Source organism: Borostomias antarcticus (genome assembly GCF_949987555.1).
Source record: "Borostomias antarcticus genome assembly, chromosome: 17".
Taxonomy (NCBI): Eukaryota; Metazoa; Chordata; class Actinopteri; order Stomiiformes; family Stomiidae; genus Borostomias; species Borostomias antarcticus.
Window position 1 is genome coordinate 14,026,072 of NC_140250.1, and position 23,118 is coordinate 14,049,189.

Sequence of the window (23,118 nt, forward strand, 5' to 3'; positions counted from 1 at the left end):
AAAGTTAAATTACTAAAAAACTATAAAAAATATCAAAAATCTGAATACATCCGTTAAAGAGCTAAACGTCGTGAACATTTTAAAGTTTGAATGAAGTTTCTAGCACAAAGTATGAAGAAGTTATAAAGGAGACAAAAAACGGGGAGAATAATAATAAAGAAAGAAATAGTGGGAATATCACAAGTTGGGCTAGCTTTTACAAGCTAGCCCACCTAACTAGGTGACGAGGTTAAAAAACGTAGTGAACCTGTCGCCCCCCACCCATGATGGATGTCGTAAGCATGTAGCCTACTGTAGGGTACAGTTGTTGAATGTGTAAGTTTTAGGGCTGTCAACGTTAGGCCTAACACATTAACACTCGCGATTAATCTGGAAACTTCAACGTGTAAAAAAAAAAAATCATTTACTTACACAAATCAATCATATTACTGAATTTGAACCCAACTTCCTCCCATATGTCATTGTAAGGCCTAACACATTAACGCTTGCGATTAATCTGGAAACTTTAACGTGTTAAAAAAAATACATTTACACAAATGTGTAATATGTTGTGAATATAACTATAACAAATGATAATTGTACCCACAATAGAGAATCCTAACATGTTCAGTAGAACAAGCACCAAAATATGTGGCGCCTAAACACCTCAAGCTCTGAACTCTTCCTGAGTATACTTTTACTGACCCCCCCCCCCCCCCCAATTTCATTAGGTGGGGGACAACTAGAGAAGCAATGCAACTAGTCCTGTCTGAGTTAAAGGTGCTATAATATAATTTTTATGGAGACAAATCATTACAAAAAATATTTAAAAAATCATTAATAGAGCTTTTTGGTACCATGTGGTGTCGGTAGCGATCAGGAGGCATAATACTATTGCTCACAAGCCTTGTTAAGAGTTGTTATTTAAATAACAACAAATAAAGATGTGTCTACATAAAACATGTTATCTATCCGTTGTCTTTAAGAGGATATCCTGCTTTAGACACTGCGGCCAAATTTAATCTGTGAGAGGCTGTCTGTGAAGCTTTCTAGCTCACTTATCCACTGCTTGTGTGCTTTGTGTTCTTTCATAGGTGGTTTGGGAAGGGCTTATCAAGATGCAAAACAGCACACCCGCTGTTCTCGTACACTCTGTGAGCTCAAATTAGCGCGTGTGGCCTTAGCTTCTTTTGTTGGACAATAATAAAAGGACAGATGACAATAGAGGACAATTTTTATTTTTTTTAAACACTGCCAATTCAAAATAAGTCCTATTAAGCCTCCCAGCTATAATTTTGTTTTGCAAAATAAGTCATACCATGTTCTACTACAAACATACTGATTGATTTTTACAACCAAATTCTGCACCATTGTATTACCATTGTATAACTTTGCAACAAAAATGTGTGAGGACAACCCGAGCGTGCAAGAAGAAGACATGGTGAGGATATCTTATCTTTTATTAACCCTCCTCCCACTGACCCCAGGTCAGTCAGCCTGACTAATGAAGACCTTGGCTGTTGGAGCCTGGCCTCCCTCACATTTCATATGATAATTCAAGGTATGTTCAAAGAACGATGATGATGATGATGATGATGAAAGTCCGCTCCCACTGACGAGTGTAAAGTCTCTGCCAGCTGATCTCGCTGCCACCGGAACCCCCAGATCCAGACCCGGACGGAGAGGAAGAGTGGAGATAGAGGAACACGTAGGAACACCATGTTCTCATTACAGGTTATTTCACCACACCGAACGTTCCGTTGGGTCCTTGTGTGAATGTGTTCAAAACATACATCACTGAGAATAAATGCAATATAGGAATGCGTTCATGGCATTCCAGTCTTATCTCATATCAATGTAGCTTGCAGCTATCCATAGCAGAACGACTTGTAAGACCTTGTTGACCATTATCCACTGTTGGCAGACGAGTTTGATCTTCAATGAGACGCCAGCACACCGGCCCTCTATAGGCTATTTATTGTCGTTCCCATCGGGGCCAACATTGTGTCTTTACATCAAAGGAGAGCAAATAAAACACAGTATTACATAACAGGGAAATTTCATTATGGGACATAAGTAGTATATTTAGGAGAGGCAATAGTTATAGGAGAAGACCTGGATGACCGCGTCGCATCGTGTCAACCCCCCCCAATGAGTGTATCAGTAACATCTTCAAAGCATCAAAGCGTCTGCTGGCGTATTGTACTGTATGTGTAAACAAACCGAGCAGCCCTTAAAGCAGAGCCATACCAGCCCCAACGGCGCTTCAAACGCTTCCTGCTTGCTGTAGGAAGCAGGTGAAAAAATAGAAGTGCCATGACCTTTGAACCCGGGGTGCACACTTGTTGACTGATGTTTCACATCGGGGTCACCTCTTCCCTCGGTGGTATCCTGCGAGAAGAGCAAGGAGCTTGTGTGTGTGTGTGTGTGTGTGTGTGTAGTCTCCGGGGAGCTCATCCCACCTCTCTTTGAAGCCTGTATGCTATAGGGCAGTTTTCCTACAGCGTCGGCCGTGGATTTCCTGTCTCTGCTGACCCCGCGTCTCCTCACCGACACATCAGAATGCCGACCCCGCCAAACACCTTTCTCACATTAACTACAGAGGCTGGGATGGTGATTGGGGGGGGGAGGCAAGCGGGGAGGAGAAGGGTTCTGATCCCAGCCTGGTGACACCCCTTTCAGGAACAGAGAGATGTTCATTAGTCTAAACAAACAGACCAACACAGACGAGACACCAACACAGATCTCTGCAGCGGATTCCCGTCGACAATAGTAAACAATACTACACAACGCTGGATTCTCACACACACACGGTTGTGTAGGCAGAAGCACCAGAGCCCAGGCTGTCGAGCCCCTCCTCTGTGTGGCAGCGTTAGGAACTCAGGAGGAGAAGCCAAGCCAAACAGGAATGGTCCTGGATCCAAACGTGCACACACACACACACACACACACGCACACACACACACACACACGCCTGGCGCTGCGTCCAGCTGACACAACAGCAGGTCAGAGATGAAAGAGAGTGGGTTCACTGAGGATGGGTTCCACATGTCTGAAGAAACAGAACCTGGCGGAACCCAGCAGAAGGGACATGTGACAAGCGTTAGTCTCCGAGATAAGACACCTGCCTCCCCAGACTAACCAAAGCTTTAAACAAAGACAGATGCAATCCCACCAAAGAGAGAGGGCCAAAATCAAACACTGATTTTGTAATGGCTGCAGGGAGTGTACTTATTATTCGTGGACAAATGGTTTCAACAGTTTTTCATGTATGCTGATTATTGGTATTTTGTTTGAAAAGACAACCAACCATCATGCCTGTTCACACGGACCATGGTCTTTATTATTTTCGAATAACAGAAACGGTACAAAGTTGAAGTGAATGAAATGTCTATTGAAAAAAGAACAATTGTATATGAATGAAAAGTATGTTTGAAACGGTGTCTTGTATAGCATGCGGTGATCAGCTTTGTTGGCGCTGGTCAGATCTGCACCCCTGGTGCAGCCCCTTGGGGGTCCAGTCTGCTGGGGCAGACTCCGGTTTGTAGTGGTTCTGTTTCACCGGGTCGGGTCAGCGGTCTAGACTGCCCTGGTTTTGTTGATCAGGTGACTGTGTGTTACCACCGCTGCGGTGCGCTCCCCAGAAGCGCCTGGTCCAGTTAGCCTTGTTGGTCCGTTGGAGCTGGTCCAGTTTGTGGTGGTTATGGTACGGTCCATTGTAGCTGGTCCAGTTTGTGGTGGTCATGGTACAGTCCGTTGGAGCTGGTCCAGTTTGTGGTGGTCATGGTACAGTCCGTTGGAGCTGGTCCAGTTTGTGGTGGTCATGGTACGGTCCGTTGGAGCTGGTCCAGTTTGTGGTGGTCATGGTACAGTCCGTTGGAGCCGGTCCAGTTTGTGGTTGTCATGGTACGGTCCGTTGGAGCTGGTCCAGTTTGTGGTGGTCATGGTACAGTCCGTTGGAGCTGGTCCAGTTTGTGGTTGTCATGGTACGGTCCGTTGGAGCTGGTCCAGTTTGTGGTGGTCATGGTACAGTCCGTTGGAGCCGGTCCAGTTTGTGGTTGTCATGGTACGGTCCGTTGGAGCTGGTCCAGTTTGTGGTTGTCATGGTACGGTCCGTTGGAGCTGGTCCAGTTTGCGTCGCAGCATGTTGTAGTTGTCCCTGGTGCCGGGAGCTTCTGGGTCCAGGTTCAGAGACAGCTCATAGTGTTTCTTAGCTAGTTCCAGACGGCCCCAGCGGTGATACAGCACCGCTGATGAAGAGAGAGAGGGAGGGAGAGAGGGAGGCAGGGAGAGAGGGAGAGAGAGAGGGAGAGAGAGAGGGAGGTAGAGAGAGGGAGGGAGGTAGAGAGGGAGGTAGAGAGAGAGGGAGAGAGGGAGGCAGAGAGAGAGGGAGGTAGAGAGAGGGAGGGAGGTAGAGAGGGAGGCAGAAAGAGACAGGCAGGGAGTGAGGGAGGCAGAGAGGGAGGCAGAGAGAGGGAGGTAGAGAGAGAGGGAGGTAGAGAGGGAGGCAGAGAGAGAGGGAGGCAGAGAGAGGGATAGAGGGAGGTAGAGAGAGAGGGAGGGCAGGGAGGGAGGTATAGAGAGAGGGAGGGCAGGTAGGGAGGGCAGGGAGAGAGGGAGGGAGGGAGGGAGGGATGGAGAGAGGGAGGGACAGAGGGAGGGAGGGAAGGAGGGAGAGAGGGAGGGATGGAGAGAGGGAGGGAAGGAGGGAGAGAGGGAGGGAAGGAGGGAGGGAGGGAGGGAGGGAGAGAGGGAGGCAGAGAGAGGGAGGGCAGGGAGAGAGGGAGGGATGGAGAGACAGATGGAAACAGACAGATACACAGGGAGACAGAGAAATGGAGGCAGTGGGGACAATAATAAAGTTATTATCAAATATCAAATTGATCCAAATCTTTTTTGCTGTCATATCTATCCAATTTAATTTATTCGAAAACAATTCAACACATCTAACAACCCACATTATAAACTCACAAAGGGCATATGGTTTTATCAACACATAAATAATCGTTGAATATATTGTTATCGATATGTATTGTTATCGATATGAAATGATACTTGGAGCATATTTAAATTGCAACATGAAACACCATTGTCTTACCTAGATTGCCATGGCAACTGGCAGAATTTGGGTTGATCCGGAGGGCTTGGAGAAAGAAACCCTCGGACTCCTGCAAGGAAGAAACGGAGAAAAACACACACGCACACGCACGCACACGCACGCACGCACACACACACACACACACACACACACACACACACACACACACACACACACACACACACACACACACACACCTGTCACTGAATACTACTCTATTCTGAATCACGAGTCATGGTCCATAGGTGTGTTTTACTAGTGTACAGGAAGGAAGTGTGTAAAACCCCAAAAACCCAGACAAATTCTCCCCAGAGAGAAGCATCAAAACCAGGGCCAGATTAATCACAGATCACACTGTGAGGGTTGACCTTGTACTTCTGCAGTTTGCCCAGGACGTTGGCCAATGAGAACATGATGGTGTGGTCGTTAGGGAGGAGCTTCAGGGCCTCTCGGCCTATCATCTCAGCTTGGGCCAGGTTGCCTAGACGACGTGAGGGAAGAGAAGACAAGCCATACTCGTTTTGTGACGACGTGCTGTAAATAAAGTAGACTTTGGGATTGTAGATATCCAAGTCTCCAGGAAAGCTACTGTCAAATGAAATACAATTAAAGCAAATGTCACCGTGTTCATAATGCAAACACTAAGATGCCATATTGATAAAAACACCTGCAACTGGATAAGCTCATCCAATACATCACCCAGTTTTGCATACCTAGTGGTATATAAACAGACAGCTGGATGATGATGATGATGATGAAGAACTCCAGTACTGTATACAGAGAGTGTACTACTGTGTCTCCTGGCTTTGTCAGTGGCATCTTAGAGCCTGGTTTTTCCTTCTCTCTACGCATAAAGGAGCGCTTTAGTCTCCCAATTAGAGCTGAACCCAAGGACCACTGAGTTATTGATCTCTGTCAGAGACCTGTCTGACTTCTGGGAGGGAGGGAGGGAGGGAGGGAGGGAAGGAGGGAGGGAGGGAGGGGCGTGTGTGTGTGTGTGTGTGGGGAGGGGCTGTGCACTGAAAACACTGCACCCAAGTGTGTGTTTGTGCAGATGTGTCTGTTTCTGTCCACATGAGTCTGCATTCAGTCCGTTGTGTCTCTGTGGAAGACGGTGCAGAGAGAGAGAGGAGGAGGGAGTACCACAACAACAAAAAAAACATCCCCTCTTTTGTTTTTGAAATTACATCCTCTGTTGTCTTCTCTTTCTTTTTTGGAGGGATGGGGGGGTGGTGTACGACTGGCAGATTTTGGGCGAACAAATGAGGTGTGTGTGTGTGTGTGTGTGTGTGTGTGTGTGTGTGTGTGTGTGTGTGTGAGAGGGGGGGGGGTCTGAGGGGGCCTGGGTCCGCTTGTATTTGATCAAGAGCACACTCTGCTCTGATTGGACGGTTACAGAGGCCTCCTGGGAGACTCCGCCCCCTCCGGATAGGCTTCTGACAAAACGGCGCCAGTGTCTAGAAATCTGAGCATTCTCCACACGGCAGGGAAGACTGCCTTTAAACCTCAGCGCACAAAGCTTTAATACATAAATTTCAAGCATTGCTGATTCCTGCTCTTCCGGTCTAATCATGTTGGCCGCTTAGATCAAATTTCCTCCATGTTTCTTCCCCCACAAAAATTGAGCTTTTTGTTTCTTTGCCGTTAATGCTGGAACATTCCGCACCCAGAAGACACTTTGAGCAAATGGGAATACGAATGACTGAGCACAATTATGAGGGTTTCCACCAAATACACAGAGCATATAATCAATGCAAATTCACCAATGACTCATCTATTAACAGTAATGATTGAGATTAAGATTTGTTGGCTCTTGCTAACATATTGTGTGTGTGTTTGTGGGGTGGGTGGGTTTGTGAGTCTGTGGTCACCTGTGTTGTCCAGTAGGATGACCATGTTGTTCCAGGCCAGACTGTGCTCAGGTTTCAGCACCGTAGCGTTCCTCCAGGCGTTCAGGGCATCCAGGTGCCTGTTCAGATCCGCATACTGCAGGACACAGCATCCCAACGTTATTACAGTGTTCAGATCCGCATACTGCAGGACACAACTAGGGATGGAAATAACGGCTATTTGGGGGGCTGACTAATCGTTGTCATTAACCGGTTGAAACCGTTAGCCATGGCTCTTTTTCTTCTTGTTTTTAAACCGTTAGCCATGGCTCTTTTTCTTCTTGTTTTTAAACCGTTAGCCATGGCTCTTTTTCTTCTTGTTTTTAAACTGTTAGCCGTGGCTCTTTTTCTTCTTGTTTTTAAACTGTTAGCCATGGCTCTTTTTCTTCTTGTTTTTAAACTGTTAGCCATGGCTCTTTTTCTTCTTGTTTTTGGATGCTGGGGCACACCACCGTAGGACATACCACATGACAGCACAAGAGGAGTCATGATGGTGGTTGATATTCAATATAAATTCAAAACACAAATTCAATATTTAATTCGTCCTGGGCCGAGGTTATGTTTTTTGATTCTGTGTGTTTGTTCGTTTGTTCGCTCGTTAGCAGGATTACGCAAAAAACTACGAGACTGATTTCCATGAAACATGCTGCACTCCTCCACCTCAGAGCGCTCTAACATGGGCCAACTCAGAACCCATTCAAAGGAGCAGATCCGAGTCATGGGGCGGAGCCACAAATTATTTTTCACTTTTGTTAACATTGCCAAATACACCAGACTGGCACATATGGGTATTTTGCAATGTTTCACCCATGTCTGTCATACACTGTTAGTTTCTAACGTTAGCTATAAGCATCGATAGCATTCAGGGATTGATTCAGCTAGCTAGCTAGCTAGTTAATTTGCAGGTATTAGGACCAAAATAATTGAATGATGGCAAAGATCAACTGCTTTGAATTAGCTTGTAGCTAGTTAGCACTATATTACCGCGGTCGGCCACCTATCTCTTTTGGCTGACCCCAGTGCCAAAGGAGCTACTCATAAACTGCAATGGTGATGCACCGCCAGTATATTTTTGACACCTATCAAGTATCGGTACCCTAATGTCACTGTACATGCTGACGACATGCATCATGGTTAGGTGTTCTCTTCTAGTTCATCATGTCAACAAAGTGACTTCATTAGGTTATTCTCATATTACGGAAATATGTTTAAATGTATCATGTCATAAACCAAACAAAATAAACGTATATTATATTTTGCATAACGGGACCATCATCCAAACATCTGAGGAATGAGATCGTTTGTGTCATGTCGCTTTAAGAGCTGGCATGGTCCCCCACCAATCGGCCCAGGTTGTAGTAGCAGTCCGGGTACTTCCTCCGGAAGTGGATGGCGTTCCAGTAGCTCTGCTCCGCCTCTTCAAACTTCCGCAGGCTGTTCTGGACGATGCCCAGGTTCATCCAGGCTGCAGCGAAGTCAGGCCTGGGGAGGGTCAAGGGGACAGGACACTCCTCAGACAGTGTAGTTGCACTGAACGCCAGGGACAAGCGATCACTCAGAACATCAGCATCCACGGTAGTTCTCATATTCCTCTACAGTACCTCATCTGATATGATAGCACTCTATATGAAAGGCACTATATAAATATGCATTATCATCATCAACATCATGATCTCCTCCTGACTGAAGCCTGAGTGTTGACTAAGTTAAAGTGTGTTAAAACTCCAAGTAGAAAACACAGACTGCGCTTTCTGAACGTCATAGTTAATCTCCTTTAAAAACAACCCCTCAAGACAAAAACTCCAGCTTCTGTTCCAACCTAGCTTGTCTACCAGTCCGGCTCGGCGCTGCTACCTACTTACTGGATGATGACAGCCTTGGCCAGCAGCTGCTCCGCCTCCACAAGCTCCTCCCTCTCCTTCAAGATGTTGCCCAGGTTGTTCATGGCATGGACGTACGTGGGGTGCAACCTGGCACGAGGAACACAGGGACCAACAAGGACAACGCCACTCTTAACAAAGGCTTAATAAAGGCTCTTAATAAAGGATCTTAATAAAGGCTCTTAATAAAGGCTTTTTAAAGAGAACACATGTGTGCCAGGACACTTTCTCTTCTCATTAACCACAGTGGGTCTTGCTTTACAGGACTGTGGGTACCGCTAAACTTCCATGACTTACTGCAGGCGAATCTGGAAATATGGAAAGTGGCGATGTTTCGGCTCTGTAGAGTGTACATTGTGGCCAAGGAGGTTTTAAGCAGTTTTAGAATAACAACGTAATTGTTTTGTGACTCCCAATTGGGAATGTTGAATGTTCTAAAAGCGTTTTCAAGATCCACGTCTCCGCTGTTGTACGTATATGAACCTGGCGTTCTGTTATTCCCAGCCGGCGTGTGAGAGCAGGGTTACCTGACCGCCTCGCGGTAGTACTGGATGGCTGCTGAGCTGTTTCCTCTGTCTGCCAGGTTCTTACCCACATTGTAATGAACCTGGAGGAAAAAAAGAGTAGTTAAGAACAGAAAAGGTCACAAAACACACACACACACAAATGTGTACACACACACACACACACCTTGGCGTTGAGCGGGCAGACGGACAGTGCGCTGGTGAAGAGGCTTTCCTCTGACCTCCACTGGTGGCTGCGGAGTGCACAGCGGGCCACGTACACACACAGCAGGACCAGCAGAGAGGCACACAGCAGCTTCTACACACACACACACACATACAAAAATACAAATAAAAAAATGTCCAAGTTGTTTGATACTACCTACCCCTGCACCCCAACAAGCTGAATGACACTAACATGTTGAGGTCACAGTTTGACCTGAGGCCCATGGTGTGTTGAGTGTGTGTAGGCTGATACTGTGTGTTACAGGTGTTACAGCTGTAACCTGATCAAACCCTGCACCTGTCTCAGTATCTCAGCACATCATCAGCATTGTTACTTACCCTGTCTACCCTGTCCCTGTTGAGTTTATAGTGTGTAGTGTAGTATATATCCTGTCTATCCTCTACCCTGTCCCTGTTGAGTTTATAGTGTGTAGTGTAGTATATATCCTGTCTATCCTCTACCCTGTCCCTGTTGAGTTTATAGTGTGTAGTGTAGTATATATCCTGTCTATCCTCTACCCTGTTGAGTTTATAGTGTGTAGTGAAGTACTTACCCTGTCTATCCTCTACCCTGTCCCTGTAGTTTAGTGTGTAGTGTAGTACTTACCCTGTCTACCCTCTACCCTGTCCCTGTGGAGTTTTTAGTGTGTAGTGTGTATAGTATGTAGTACAGCCCTACCCTGTGTCTGCTCCAGCGACAGCAGCAGAGTCCCAGAGCGTAGGCCAGTAGCAGACAGTAGCCAGCGGAAGACAGGTACAGGACCCTCTCAGCGACGACAAAGCCCACCCTGAAGAAGACGTTACAGGCAGGCAGGAAGGGCACCACAAGCAGCACCAGGCCCAGGGTCAACGTCCTGCCCGAGGGGGGGGGGGGGGGGGGGTTAAAGATCAAAGGTCACTGAGGATTCTACAGATGCACAAGATGCATAAGGTTATAGGCCTAAGTTAAGACTGGGCGGATGACTAATACTAGCATATGCACAGTCATTTTGATGATTGTGTATGGTCCCTGTAAAGTAAGCCAACAACATTACGTGAGTGAGGGAGAGAATACCCCACACATCTCTACTGAATGAATTGGGCTCAGAAGTGTGGAGTTGTGTGTAGAACTGTAGTTCCAGTAGCAAAACTCTTTTACTTTCTTCTTGTACCACAAACAGTCTCTCCATCTAAAAATCCTCCTTGCTCTCAAGCAAAAAGGATTTGGTGTTCGAGTCACACTACAGTAACCATGGTCAACAGACAGAGAGAGACAGAGGGAGAGAGAGAGTGTGTGTGTGTGTGTGTGTGTGTATATGTGTGTGTTTGTGGGAGGAATGTACTCTCTTACCTCCTCTTCTGGCTGTCCTGCGAGCATAAGGCTTGGCTTATCAAGCCTATCAGGACGCACCAGAGCAGCAGCAGCCACACCATCCTCCAATCAGTGGCTGACTTAATGAGAGGCACACAGCCCATGGACCAATCAAAGCACAGCCACCAGGGACAGAGCAGCAGCCAGGCATTCAGAGAGTAGTAGTAATTATAGTTCACTATCTGCCAGTCGGACCGGATAGAGAATCAAAGAGAGAGAGGGAGGACAGGAGAAGAGAGGCCATGTTAGCCTACAGTAAATGTGAGAAATACAATGGATACAATCTAGCCTGATAGACAAAAGGCTTAAACAAGACACTAGGGGCAGTTACTCTTACATTAGTCTGACTCAACGGATGTAGGTTTTGTGGATAAGCCTCGTCATTCGTTTATTACTGCCCAATCAGTGGCAGCGAAATCTGTTGTCCGCCCTATCAGATTCATTCCAGACTACGTGAAACAACAGCAACCTACTGTAGCAACCGCTCCGCCGAAGACGATTGTAATTGGTTAAAGAAATATAGCGTCCCCCCCTATCCCCGAATGGTAATGAGACCAGCCAGACCTTTCTCCAGCACTGGCACAGCGTAAACGAAATGCGGAGATAGGTCTGGCTATGCGAAACTATTTTTACATTAGTGGTCTAATCTAATTAAATCAGAATTTAACTCAAAATCTATTATTTCCATCACTACACAATGTAATAAACTCTATAGAGTGGAGAGGTGATGTGGTCATTTTGTAGGCTTTAAATGATCATTGCCGCTATTGTGGGGTGTAGTCCAAAATCCCTATGGGAAAAATGAATGGGATTCACGAAAAATGCCAAAAGGTAAGGTCTGTGTTTAACAGAGACTCCCAGAATAGACTATGGCTTGTTCTAAAAGTTAAAATAGATTATGTTCAACCTCCTGGACCCCCAAACTGTCTGGGTTCAAGGCTAGCCACTCGACAGAGACCGCCCTCCTTGCAGTGACAGTCACTCCACGCTGTGAGAGCGAACATCATCTTCTGTCCTGATACTCCTAGACCTGTCAGCAGCATTTGATATGGTAGACCACCAGATCCTCCTCTCCACCCTCAAGGAGAAAGGCGTCGCTGGGTCTGCACGCTCTCTGTTTGCATCCTAACTGACGGGTCACTCCGACCAGGTGACATGGAGAGGGTCGATGTCGGAACCAAGTAGTCTGACTACGGTGGTTCCACAAGGGTCTGTCCTGGGTCCTCTCCTTTTTTCTCCCTCTACACTACATCTCTGGGTTCTGTCATTCGCTCGCATGGCTTCTATGACTGCAATGATGACGACACCCAACTGGTCCTGTCATTTCCCCCTTCTGATACAGAAGTGGAGACATGCATACAGGGGTGAAAATTTACTTTTTGGCTCACAGTGAGTCACCTGCCAAGGGGACTGTAGATGGAAAAATCTACCGGCCAAGTATATTTTTTTTTCAGATAGCCTTCCGAAATCTAGTCGCCAATTGGAAATTTTACCTGCATTTGTCCGGTGGCAGGTGTTAATTTTCAGCCATGCACGCATAGCTGGGTGCTTGGCTGACATTTCGGAGTGGATGAGGACACATCACCTCAAGCTCAACCTGGACAAGACTAAGCTGCTGTTTGGACAACACCCCACAATAGCGGTAAGGAAGTGTGATGTGCATGCAATTTTCATGTATGTGTACACTTTTTTTTGGCAAAGTGTACTGATAGAAATCTTGTTGAAATGTGATGTAAAGAAAGAATGTATATATATATATATATATATATATATATATATTTTAAAAAAATAAGTGGCCCTTTAAACTTTTCCCAAAGCTGTTAACCAATACCACACAACACATGTTCTGCATTTCCCACTTAGAATAAAGGAAGACAATTTATATTATAGTCAGCAGTATGATAGAAGTCTACCAGAACATCATGTGCTGCGCTCTTACTCTGAGAAACACATTTTCCGCGAAGGAGGCGGGGTTGTCTACTTCAGTGAAAGCAGGGGGCCCAGTTCCCATGATCCTCCAGCGTGTGTAGAGTAGTGAGGCTCCGCCCACAGCCAGGAGCGACAATCGGGTCAGCAGTCCCGTCCGCAGTGCCCCGCCCACCTGACACAGAGCACCAATCCACTGTCACTATCCCACCCAGGATGAGAAGGGGGAGGAAGAACAGGGGGAGCAGGTGGTGGAGAAGGAAGAGGAGGAGGAAGAGGAAGAGGGGGAGGAAGTAGAGGAGGAGGAGGGGGAGGAAGAACAGGAGGAGCAGGTGGAGGAGAAGGAAGAGGAGGAGGAAGAGGAAGAGGGGGAGGAAGTAGAGGAGGAGGAGGGGGAGGAAGAACAGGAGGAGCAGGTGGTGGAGAAGGAAGAGGAGGAGGAAGAGGGGGAGGAAGTAGAGGAGGAGGAGGGGGAGGAAGAACAGGAGGAGCAGGTGGTGGAGAAGGAAGAGGAGGAGGAAGAGGGGGAGGAAGTAGAGGAGAAGGTAGAGGAGGAGGAGGAGGAGGAGGGGGAGGAAGTAGAGGAGGAGGAGAAGGGGGAGGAAGTAGAGGAGGAGGAGAAGGGGGAGGGGGAGGAAGTGGAGGGGGAGGAAGGGGAGGGGGAGGAAGAGGGGGAGGAAGTAGAGGAGGAGGATGGGGAGGAAGTAGAGGAGGAGGAAGAGGGGGAGGAGGTAGAGGAAGTGGAGGGGGAGGTAGAGTAGGAAAAGGAAGAGTAGCTCACATCTGCAGGATTTCTCCTGAAGAGCAGCATCTGGCTGAACTCATAGACGTTCACATTGCAGATCAGAAGCACGTCAAAGGCTGCATTCACTCCCTGGGAGGAGAGAGACAGAGACAGAGTTACTACACTTGGTAGGCTTTGGCTGGGCAACACTTTTAACTCAAAGCAGAGCATAGCGGGGCAGACAAGATGAGAGCCGAGAAGATATGAGAAGAGAGGAGTTTTCTGGGCCTCACCAGGACAGTGATGCCTTGTTCCTTGCAGAGCATGGCCGCAGCACACAGCAACAGGCTGACAATTATCCACTGGACGGAAACCCTCTCGTCCCGGTCTCCACCTGCACAGAGCGGTCAGAACACAGCTACAAACTGCTGTGGACATTCTTCAAATGATTAGAAATGGACTGATCTGGGGGTTTTGGGGACGATACTTATTGCCAATACCAACACCCGTGTGCTAGTCGTTTTTTTTTAGCTATTGTCGAGGCAGGAGGTTAAAAAAATCGCTAATCTGGGAAATCTCACAGATTAGGGGGGGGTCTCTGATATGGAAACCTTAACTGTTTTTTGTTAGCGTGAATGGTCAGGGCACATGAGCTACGCCTGGTGACAGCTGACCATCGGTCTCACATTTTCAACAAATGTCGTCCGGTTCCGATCTGCGGCAGACTGATTGGTCGGACCCGCGCTTATGAACGATGAAAACCCAGAGAGGAGCGTCGCTACCGTCCTGTGTGCGGCGTGAACTCTGGGAAGGTGGCGAGAGGGAGACACACCCACCTCCGCGGAAGGCTCTGCAGTAGGTGAGGAAGGACAGCTGGAAGAGCAGAGCGCACAGCAGGTCCGCCCGACCCACTATCCCGGCCACCTGAGGGAGGGAGAGAGAGAGAGGGAGGGACAGAGCGGAATTTTATTTATTTGTTTACGATATTTTTGGGGGCATTTGTGCTTTATTATATTGGACAATTTAGAGTGACAGGAAAGGTAGGAGAGAGAGAGAGAGAGGGGGGAGGACATGCAGTACGGGGCCCAGGCCGGATTCGAACCTGGGCCGCTGCTATAAGGACGTGAATCGCGAGGAAAGGCGGGGCCGATTGTAACACTTAACCACTGTGCATACATTGCGGTTTAGCTTTCTAACTTGCCTTTCTAACACTGGGTCTTATCTCTACCAAGAAGATACAAACACTACAGTTCACATTTGTCTCATGTTACTGTATGTCTGGTCTTGGTATCGTTACTGTCTATTACTGATACATTAGCGGCCAATTAGCGGACAGAACAAGAGTCTCTCTCATTACCACCCTCGTCTGTGGGTGTCTGTGTTGTTGAAAGTGGGTGTGTGCCTGTTTATGCGTGTCTGGGTTGTTGAAAGTGTGTGTGTATTGTATGACTGGGACCCTGGGGCTGCCTCCCTTTGATACATACAGCAGGTCTAAGTCAGTGGTCTGCCTACCTCCTACCCCCCTACGTGTATCACAGCCCTTTCCCTGACTGATTAAAAGACTAGATGGGTAGGGGGCACAGCCTTCCAGCCAGGCTATATAGCCAACACACACACACACACACACGCACACGCACACGCACACACACACGCACACACACACACAAAGCGGCAGTCAATAAGCATGCCGGTGCTGCTAATAGTCTGGATGCACCACAATCCACACCTTTGGCACACACACACAAACCCAACTGAGAAAGGCCTTTGTTCATCTCACGCGCCTCTAATGCATGTTGGATACCGAGACCCCCGGAAGGATACATAGTGGCACGAGGCTGTATTGTTGCAGCTTTAAAAGAGGACATGTTGTTTACCAGGCAAAGGAACCCAGTAAATTAGAAGCTTCAGATATTGTTTTGTAGGGGCACCAAAAATGCCGGTACAAATGACACTGACAATGCCCTGGAGTTAAGTTATAGAAGTCATGGAGTTATGATAGGATGGCAATCAATCAAAGATATAATGGCGATCACTGAACATGACTGTCATAACAACAAATAAAATAGAGATTAACACCTGTTGTAGTACAACCATGGCTTCTCTCTCTTCTTACACTCTCTTTGTGGACTGGTGCAGGCGTTCTTACACTCCAGGTGTGGACAGGACGCGTGCGTGCGTGTGTTTGTGTGTGTGTGTGTGTGTGGGAGTGCGTGTAGGCAGACATACACTCTCAGTGTGGACGGGATGTGCAGCAAAGAGTAGAGCAGCCAGGAGAGAGGCCTTGGGAGCCTGACAGAGTCTCCTCCCCTTCTCGCCTTTGGCCAGCCCTCCCATCAGTATATCAAACATGTCCACCATCAGGGCGGATATGATGGCGTGGAGGACAATGTTCAACACATGGAAGCCAACAGGGTGCAGCCCTCCAGCCAGGAGGTAGTTCAGCCTGCAAGGAACATGGAGGGATAATCAATTTCTAGGCTACGGTGAAAATTTTACCTCAGAATAGTTTGGTTAGCTGGTGGTGCTGGTTTTCTGGAATGTCAGTAGCTAGACTGAGTGTGGTTGCCCTGCACCGCCATGCTAATACCCATGATAAAGCACAAGCTCAAGTGTGTTGTTGCTTTTATACAGCACTGCACTGTCGCTAAATATTTTTGGGAGAAATATGGGTCTTTAGTGTTCAATTTTGCTATATCGGGTTGCTTTCTACAGAAACTGCTTATAGTGATCACGTCTGTCCGGGTCAAATTCATCACTATATTGATTGATTGATTGATTTATTTATTGGGTAAAAGTACAAAGAAACAGTACATCCCTGAGGATAGCATGATAAAAGCATACTTAGACACTTGTTTCCAACATGGTCCTCGAGGAATATAAGCGGATGATTGTTATAACCTAATTTTACATCACAAAACAACATCAGCCTCCTCCCTGTGCAGAAAAACAATAATGTTCTATCACTTTATAAATAACTCAAACCAGCTTATGGAAACGTATAAATTGTCCTCTCCCATACTCTCTGACAATTCTTCTGCCGTTTAAGGGCCCAAAGGAGCATTCCATGACCAGGCATTATCAATCCACTTGACGAGAACAGCTTCAACCATAGGTGCGCATTCAAGAAAGTTTCGCTGCTCTGTCTTGTTGGCTCGTTTTTGACAGTCTGATGAGGAGACTACGTTTTTCACTGAGATAAAATGAAATTGAAATGAATGAAATTATTTTTCCCGTCATGATTTTAGTGCAGATAGCACCTAGCCTGACACTCAGACTGAATTGCCATTAAGTTTCACTTTGCATTTGGAAAAGGGGATGGAGCCAGACTACACAGATACCAGATAGCACTAGCCAGCTGAAAGCAGATGGGTTACCGCGAGGCAAAGTAGACTGTCATGGTAAATCTATCATAGCTTTACATTTTTTCCATATATTGTCATGTATGAAAAAACCCAAAATGAACACGGTAAGCGGATTCCTTGAATACTATATAACAAATTATTTAAACAGCATTTGTATAGGAATGATTCCATCGCAAGGTTTTTGATCCATATAAGCAGTTGATCACTGTAACCGTGATCACCACAAGCGGTTTCCACTACACTTTGTTTACCGTTGCTCTAGGCAACCACAATGTATCAAAGCGGAGTGATTTACAGTGCCCGTTGGTATATTGTGGTTATTGGCACGACTCCAAATGCCTCTTGGCCAATCACAATGCGCAGTTGGAATTTGCATATGGGATAAAAAACTTAAAAATATAATCTGTGTGGTGTGTGTGTGCATGTGTGTGCAGGCGTGCGTAGTGATGGTCCCACCTGAAGGTGAGGACTGTGAGAGGTCTGTATGATTTGTGGCTGGAGTTGCTGCTCAGGTTACTTCCCCAGAAGTCATTGCTCCAGATGTTGTTCAGAGGAGTATCTGGGTTTAGGTCCTGCAGCAGAGACAGCAGACAAGACAAGATGGCCGAATATGACGTCAGGCCATCCGGCATACAGAATGCACCTAGAAAAACCTTGTTGAATGGTAGACTGGCATAGGCCAGCCAGTTAGATAGTTACAAGAGACTAACAGCATACTAGTCTCTAAAAATGACTGAAGGTATACAGTGTCAGCTACCTTGTTATTGACTATAGCTTCCGAGTCATCAAAGACAAACTCCCCATCGTAGCTGTTGAAGAAGCAGAGCAGAGCGACCAGAGCGACAGTGAGCCTGGCATGGGTGGGGGCAAGCTTTGGCAGGGGTATGTGGCGGTCCCAATGAACTTCAGACAGAGCCATGGTGCATGGGATCTTTGGTCTTTCTGCATGGCCAACTATTCCCTGGGGAAGGAGGAATAAGATAAGTCACACAATCCTTGTAGGCTTCTTATTAACCAGTGGAGGTTTTCACCACAGAAGTGGTTTACCTCTTAAACATGAAAAGAAATGGCATCAAAACGTCTGACTCAGAGCTGATGGCTAGTGGCACCTAAACACACACATTCGGACTAGCTACTAGTTAATCTCTTTTCAATGGGCTAGCCAGCCCCATGTGCATCTATTACTTATGTAGTAACGTTATAGCTGTAGATATACAATTAAACCATGCCAAAAGTGCACCTGCATGCATGCGTAACGTACCTCATCATTTGGGAAGAGCGAGTTCGAAAGGATGAGCTTTCAATAATGAGTCCCACTGGATGCATTATGATAGCTAGCTAAACTTAGCCTATAATGTTACGAAGCATCCTCCTCACATAAAATCAGACTGCATATTGCCACTGACAAAACGCTAATAACGTTATCACTAGTACGCTTATATCAATTGCAGATGGGTCAAGTTTCCATGCCAGATCTCATTGTCAAAACTACTAAGGTTAGCTTAGCAACTGGCTGCTAGCCGATGTTTGTTGAATAGCGTTGCGATTCATTCCTTAATAATAATTAGGCTCGAATCACATGCAAAGAGCACTGTGATGTACAGGAAGCGAGCACTATACCAAATGTATTCCGCCTGGACGGCGCACAACATCTGCTAAGCAGGTTGACAGCTCGAGGATGTAAACAGACACACGCTCCGCAGCTGTACTTCCTTGTTGGACACGGGCAGTGTCACGTGACTTGATGACGTGGGCTTCATTGTAAGTTAACAGCGCTGCTCCCTTAGCCCCAATGCCCCATCGTGGCACGAATATTACTTTTTTCAAATGTATACACAATATCTATAGTAGCCTCATGCATGTAGTTAGGCCTACAGGAAATCCAAAATATATCGGAGAATGTAACAGTAAAACAGAAGGGATGTAGGCTTTAGCTAGCCTATTAAATATCTGCAAGTAAACATGCCTAGTATAAGCTTGTGCCAGAATGGGTTATGGTAGGCTATGCTAAAGACGCCATGAAATCAAAAATGCATTTTCGACGACATCCTTAGTCATAGTGTGCACCTATTTAACAATATACAGTATGCCACAGCTGGACTTCAAGTCATATTCAAGTAAGTCATTACAATATCCATGTTGGTGTCCTGTCCAAAGACTGTCGTGCCCAAAGACTACCCAACAAGCTGACTGAAAGGCAGCCGGACGCAAGATTACAAATGTGAATTAATAAAACTAGTGCACAGTGCCCGTGGAGCCAAAGGGGTCCACCGGTCGATCGATTGATCAATATATCTATCTAAAACTGGCGTTTTGTCTCCTGAGCTAGAGTCCAAATGAATGGAGGTGAATGGGTGGCTGTGTTCGGGCGGCTCTGTGGCGCCCCCCTCGGAGTCGGCTATCGCTGTATTCCACATCATCCGACAAGTAGGGGTTTGGAGGTGGAGGTGGACAAGTGTCAATCTTAGGTCCTAATCAGCACCTTGCCGGTCGCCTTAATGTCGGAGCCGACCTCTTATCTCGAGGAGGCCTGTGTTGGGGCGAGTGGAAACTCCACAGATTGTGTCCCTTCTCTGGGTGCGGTTCGGGAGGGCTCAGGTGGACCTGTTCGCTTCGAAGGAGAAGGCACAATGTTCACTATGGTTCTCCCTGACCCCATAGGGGTCGTGGATATGTCCACCCACTCCCCATGGCTGAGGGCTCTCCTGTATGCTTTTCCACCCATAGAGCTTATTGCCGCTGCTAGCCAGGGGGAGGTTGGAGGGCCTATCAGTGATTCTGATAGCTCCGGACCGGCCAGGCGCATGGAGGGATGCAGAGATGAGGACTCATGGCCCATCGTGCTTTGGCTGGATGCGCTTTCCCAGGCAGGAGGCTTAATTTGCACGCCTCCGTCACTGGGCCAGCCACTTTGAGTTTGGATGTTGAACAGCGGAGATTGGCTCGCAGAGGCCTCTCCCAGGGTGTAAACAACAGTATCCAGAGGGCGCATGCAGGCGCTGCTTCCAAGCTGTATGCTAGCAAGTGTGCCGCCTTTGCGTGTTGGTGTGGAGAGAGAGATATCAAGCCAGCTTGATTGGTGGAGTCTATTCTCTCCTTCCTACAGGATCTTCTGGAGCTGGAGTGCGAGTTAGCGGCCTCAACTATTAAGAGTGTATGCAGCCGCTATTTCCACGTGTCACAAAGGTTGCGACGACTACTGTCTTTAAGCACCCCTTGGTCCAGCATTTTCTGATGGGAGTGCAGCGCCTTCGCCCGGTGCGTAAGGCTTCTGCACCTCAGTGGGGTCTGGTCATGGTGCTGAACCGCCGCTCGAACCACTGGGTCAGATTCCTCTCAAATGGCTCTCAATCAAGACTGCCTTGCTCCTTGCCTTGACGTCGAGCTAGCGCATCAATAGCTGTGCATGCTGTTGACACAGCCTGGATGCCTTATCACTACTGGTGATGAGAGTAAGGCTGTGCTGTATCCTAACCTCTCTTTCATTCTGAAGGTGGTTAAGAGCGCATTTAGCACGAAGGCTTTTGAGCTGCAAGCTTTCTCTCCCCTCCCACACACACAGAAGTGAGGAGGACGCTTGCTTGCATCGCTTGTGCCCGGTCCATGCACTGGTACAGTATGTGAGGCACCCAGCAGCAGACAGGACCACACCAAGTTGTTGGTCTGTTATGGCCCTTGTAAGGTGGGTTTGCCGCCGTCGACACAGAGCCTCTCCCACTGGCTTTGCGAGGACATCACCGTGTCTAATCAGGCAGCGGGATGCTCTCCAGCTGGGGATGTCAGGGCACACTTCATGAGAGGGATGGCAACCTCGCCATCGCCTTTTGTCCTCTACTAACTCTTGGATGTGCCATTTGCTCCCGTGGCCACGTCTTTGCTGGGCACAGCGTTGGGGGGTGAGCGGCGGGGCACAAAGAGGTCTGGAGATGTGCTGTGTGCTTTTACGCAGTGGGCCATTCTCCTGCCCTACATGGCTTGTGAGGACAATAAAAATACAAATTATTGTTATTTTGGTTGTCCTGTGTCTCTTGTACAGCTTCCTATTGTGTGTTCTGACGGAAGGTTATTCCATTCAGTTTCACGGTTCTCCACCACCTTTCACAGGCATTGTGGAGATGGTGATGCCATGTCCCGATCAAGCCTCCGCTCTGTCAGCAGACATTGCAGAGCTTTTATCAAAGGGAGCGGTGACTGGTTGAAGCAGAGGAATGAGGGATATTATTCCCGCTACTTCCTTGTGCCAAAGAAAGTGGGAGGCGTGAGGCCAATTTTGGACCTCCACCTTTTCAACAAGGTGGTGGCAAAATTGAGGTTTCACATGCTTACAGTGCGATAGATGCTGGAAGCGTTTCTTCCCGTCAACTTTTGCGCCAGCATAGATCTGAAAGATGCCGACGTCCATGTGCCGATAGTCCCACGGCATCGGAATTCTCTGTGTTTTGCCTTCCAGCGAGTGGTGTATGAGTATACCAGACTCCCGTACAGATATGTTCTCGCCCCCATTTGGGTGGAGACGGCGTTGAAACAACTACGCCGGAAGGGCATCCGGATCCTTGTGTACCTGGACGACCTGCTGGTTATGGCCATGTCGTCTCTTCTGGCTTTGAAGCATACTGCCGTGGTGGTGAGCCATATCACCTTTTCATTTTTTTTAAATTTTTTTTTCTATTTTATTTGGAAGGGACCATGTGCAATTAAAACATAAATGTAAAAACATTTGATGCATCGCAACAGAGTTAGCCTTAGGCTAATTTGCATCTGCAGTCCCGGGGGTTTGCTGTCAATCGGGAAAAGAGCGCTCTAATGTGTAATGCATCCTCTGAATCTCATGGCAACAGCTCACTTGGTAGTATCAATGGGTCTGATGCACTTGAGACGCACCCAGAGGTGGTTCACAGGGGTCCGTTTAGATCCTGTGAGACACAGATGGTGCCTTGTACTGGTACTGAGGTTTCTGGAAGCGGACGTCAGCTATTGGAGGGGATGACGCGTAATAGCGCACAGCGTTCCAATAGGCAGGGTGTAGTCTCACGTCACAGACACGTCTCCAGACGGCTGGGATGGTACATGTCTGTCCCAGGCCATAGATGGTTTATTGGCCATTGGAGAGCAGCACCACATCAACCTACTAGAGCTACAGTAGAGATAGTGTCGCTGGTGTTGCGCCACTTCGCCCAACTGGTACGGGGCCGCGATGTAATGGTGTGTTCGATGATAAACCAGACCACAGTGGCTCACATCAACCGGCAGGGAGAAGTTCGGTCGCTGGCACGGCGCCGCACCGTTTGGCGGTGAAGCTGTGGCGATGGACTGATGTCAACATCTGGTCTCTGATGGTGCGGTACATAGCCGGTCGCCTGAACGTAGGGGCAGACTTGATGTCCCAGGGAGGGCCGCAACCTGGCAAGTAGAGCCTACATCCTCTGATTGTGGCTCAACTCTAGGCTCGGTTCGGGACGGCTGAGGTGGATCTGTTCGCTTCGAAAGAGAATGTGAAGTGTCCCTTTTGGTCTTCCCTGAGTCAGCAGGACCAGCCTCCGCTAGAAGTGGATGCATCTGTGCATGCCCCCTGGCCGAAGGCGCTGCTGTATGCTTTCCCACCAGTGGGCCTTATCTTACCGCTCTTAACCAGGGTGTGGTCGGAGGGATTATCAGTGATTCTGCTACGGTCTATTCTAGCAAGTGGACTGGTTTTACGCGCTGGTGTGGTGAGAGAGCTGTGCTCAGTCGAGATGATTTTTCCAACACCTGGTGGATGGACGGTAGGGCTGTCAACTGAGCTAAGAAAGGATATTCAACTTTCTTTCTTAAATATTTTAGAAAGATTTTATATATATATTAGATTAACCAATGGGTGGGTTTCCCTCAATTGGCTCTCCATTAAGACCATGCTGCTCCTCGCTTTGACGTCAGGCAAGCGAGTCAGTGATTTGAGCAGAGTTTAGCGTCCAGAGCGTGCAGGATTTGGAGCTGAGCGCCTTCTATCCTCCGCCTCATCTGTCCTGTGCATACATTGACTTGTTATGTTCAGCGTACGGCTGCGATCCGGACCACCCCACAGTTGTTGGTTTGTCACAATCCTGGGAAGGTAGATTAGCCACTATCCAAACAGCGTATTTCCCAATGGATTTATGAGGGCATCTCCAAGTCTTACAAGACTGCGGGTCGCCTCTGTTCGGGC

At 47.6% G+C, this 23,118-nt stretch overlaps 1 protein-coding gene across 1 annotated transcript; it reads right to left on the minus strand.

Annotated features, from left to right (window-relative positions):
* Positions 1–3,331: 3,331 nt before the first annotated feature.
* On the minus strand, positions 3,332–18,609 carry tmtc4 (transmembrane O-mannosyltransferase targeting cadherins 4). Its single transcript, XM_084451832.1, has 18 exons — positions 18,199–18,609; positions 17,695–17,898; positions 17,394–17,509; positions 15,802–16,018; positions 14,412–14,499; positions 13,869–13,969; positions 13,633–13,725; positions 12,865–13,026; positions 10,905–11,107; positions 10,254–10,428; positions 9,537–9,668; positions 9,374–9,453; positions 8,829–8,936; positions 8,307–8,448; positions 6,949–7,063; positions 5,446–5,558; positions 5,078–5,147; positions 3,332–4,229 (listed from the first exon to the last, which is right to left on the minus strand). The coding sequence occupies exons 2-18, from the start codon at positions 17,854–17,856 to the stop codon at positions 4,081–4,083; spliced, it is 2,226 nt and encodes a 741-aa protein (XP_084307958.1). The 5' UTR covers positions 17,857–17,898; positions 18,199–18,609; the 3' UTR covers positions 3,332–4,080.
* Positions 18,610–23,118: the final 4,509 nt, after the last annotated feature.

Excerpts from the sequence above, each read along its gene's own strand:
- tmtc4 (XM_084451832.1), bottom strand. The coding sequence starts at position 17,856 with ATGGCTCTGTCTGAAGTTCATTGGGACCGCCACATACCCCTGCCAAAG. Across the intron at positions 13,970-14,411 it reads CTGCAGAGCCTTCCGCGGAG|GTGGAGACCGGGACGAGAGG; the intron begins GTGGGTGTGTCT and ends CGCTCTGTGCAG. Across the intron at positions 5,148-5,445 it reads GCAAACTGCAGAAGTACAAG|GAGTCCGAGGGTTTCTTTCT; the intron begins GTCAACCCTCAC and ends TCTTCCTTGCAG.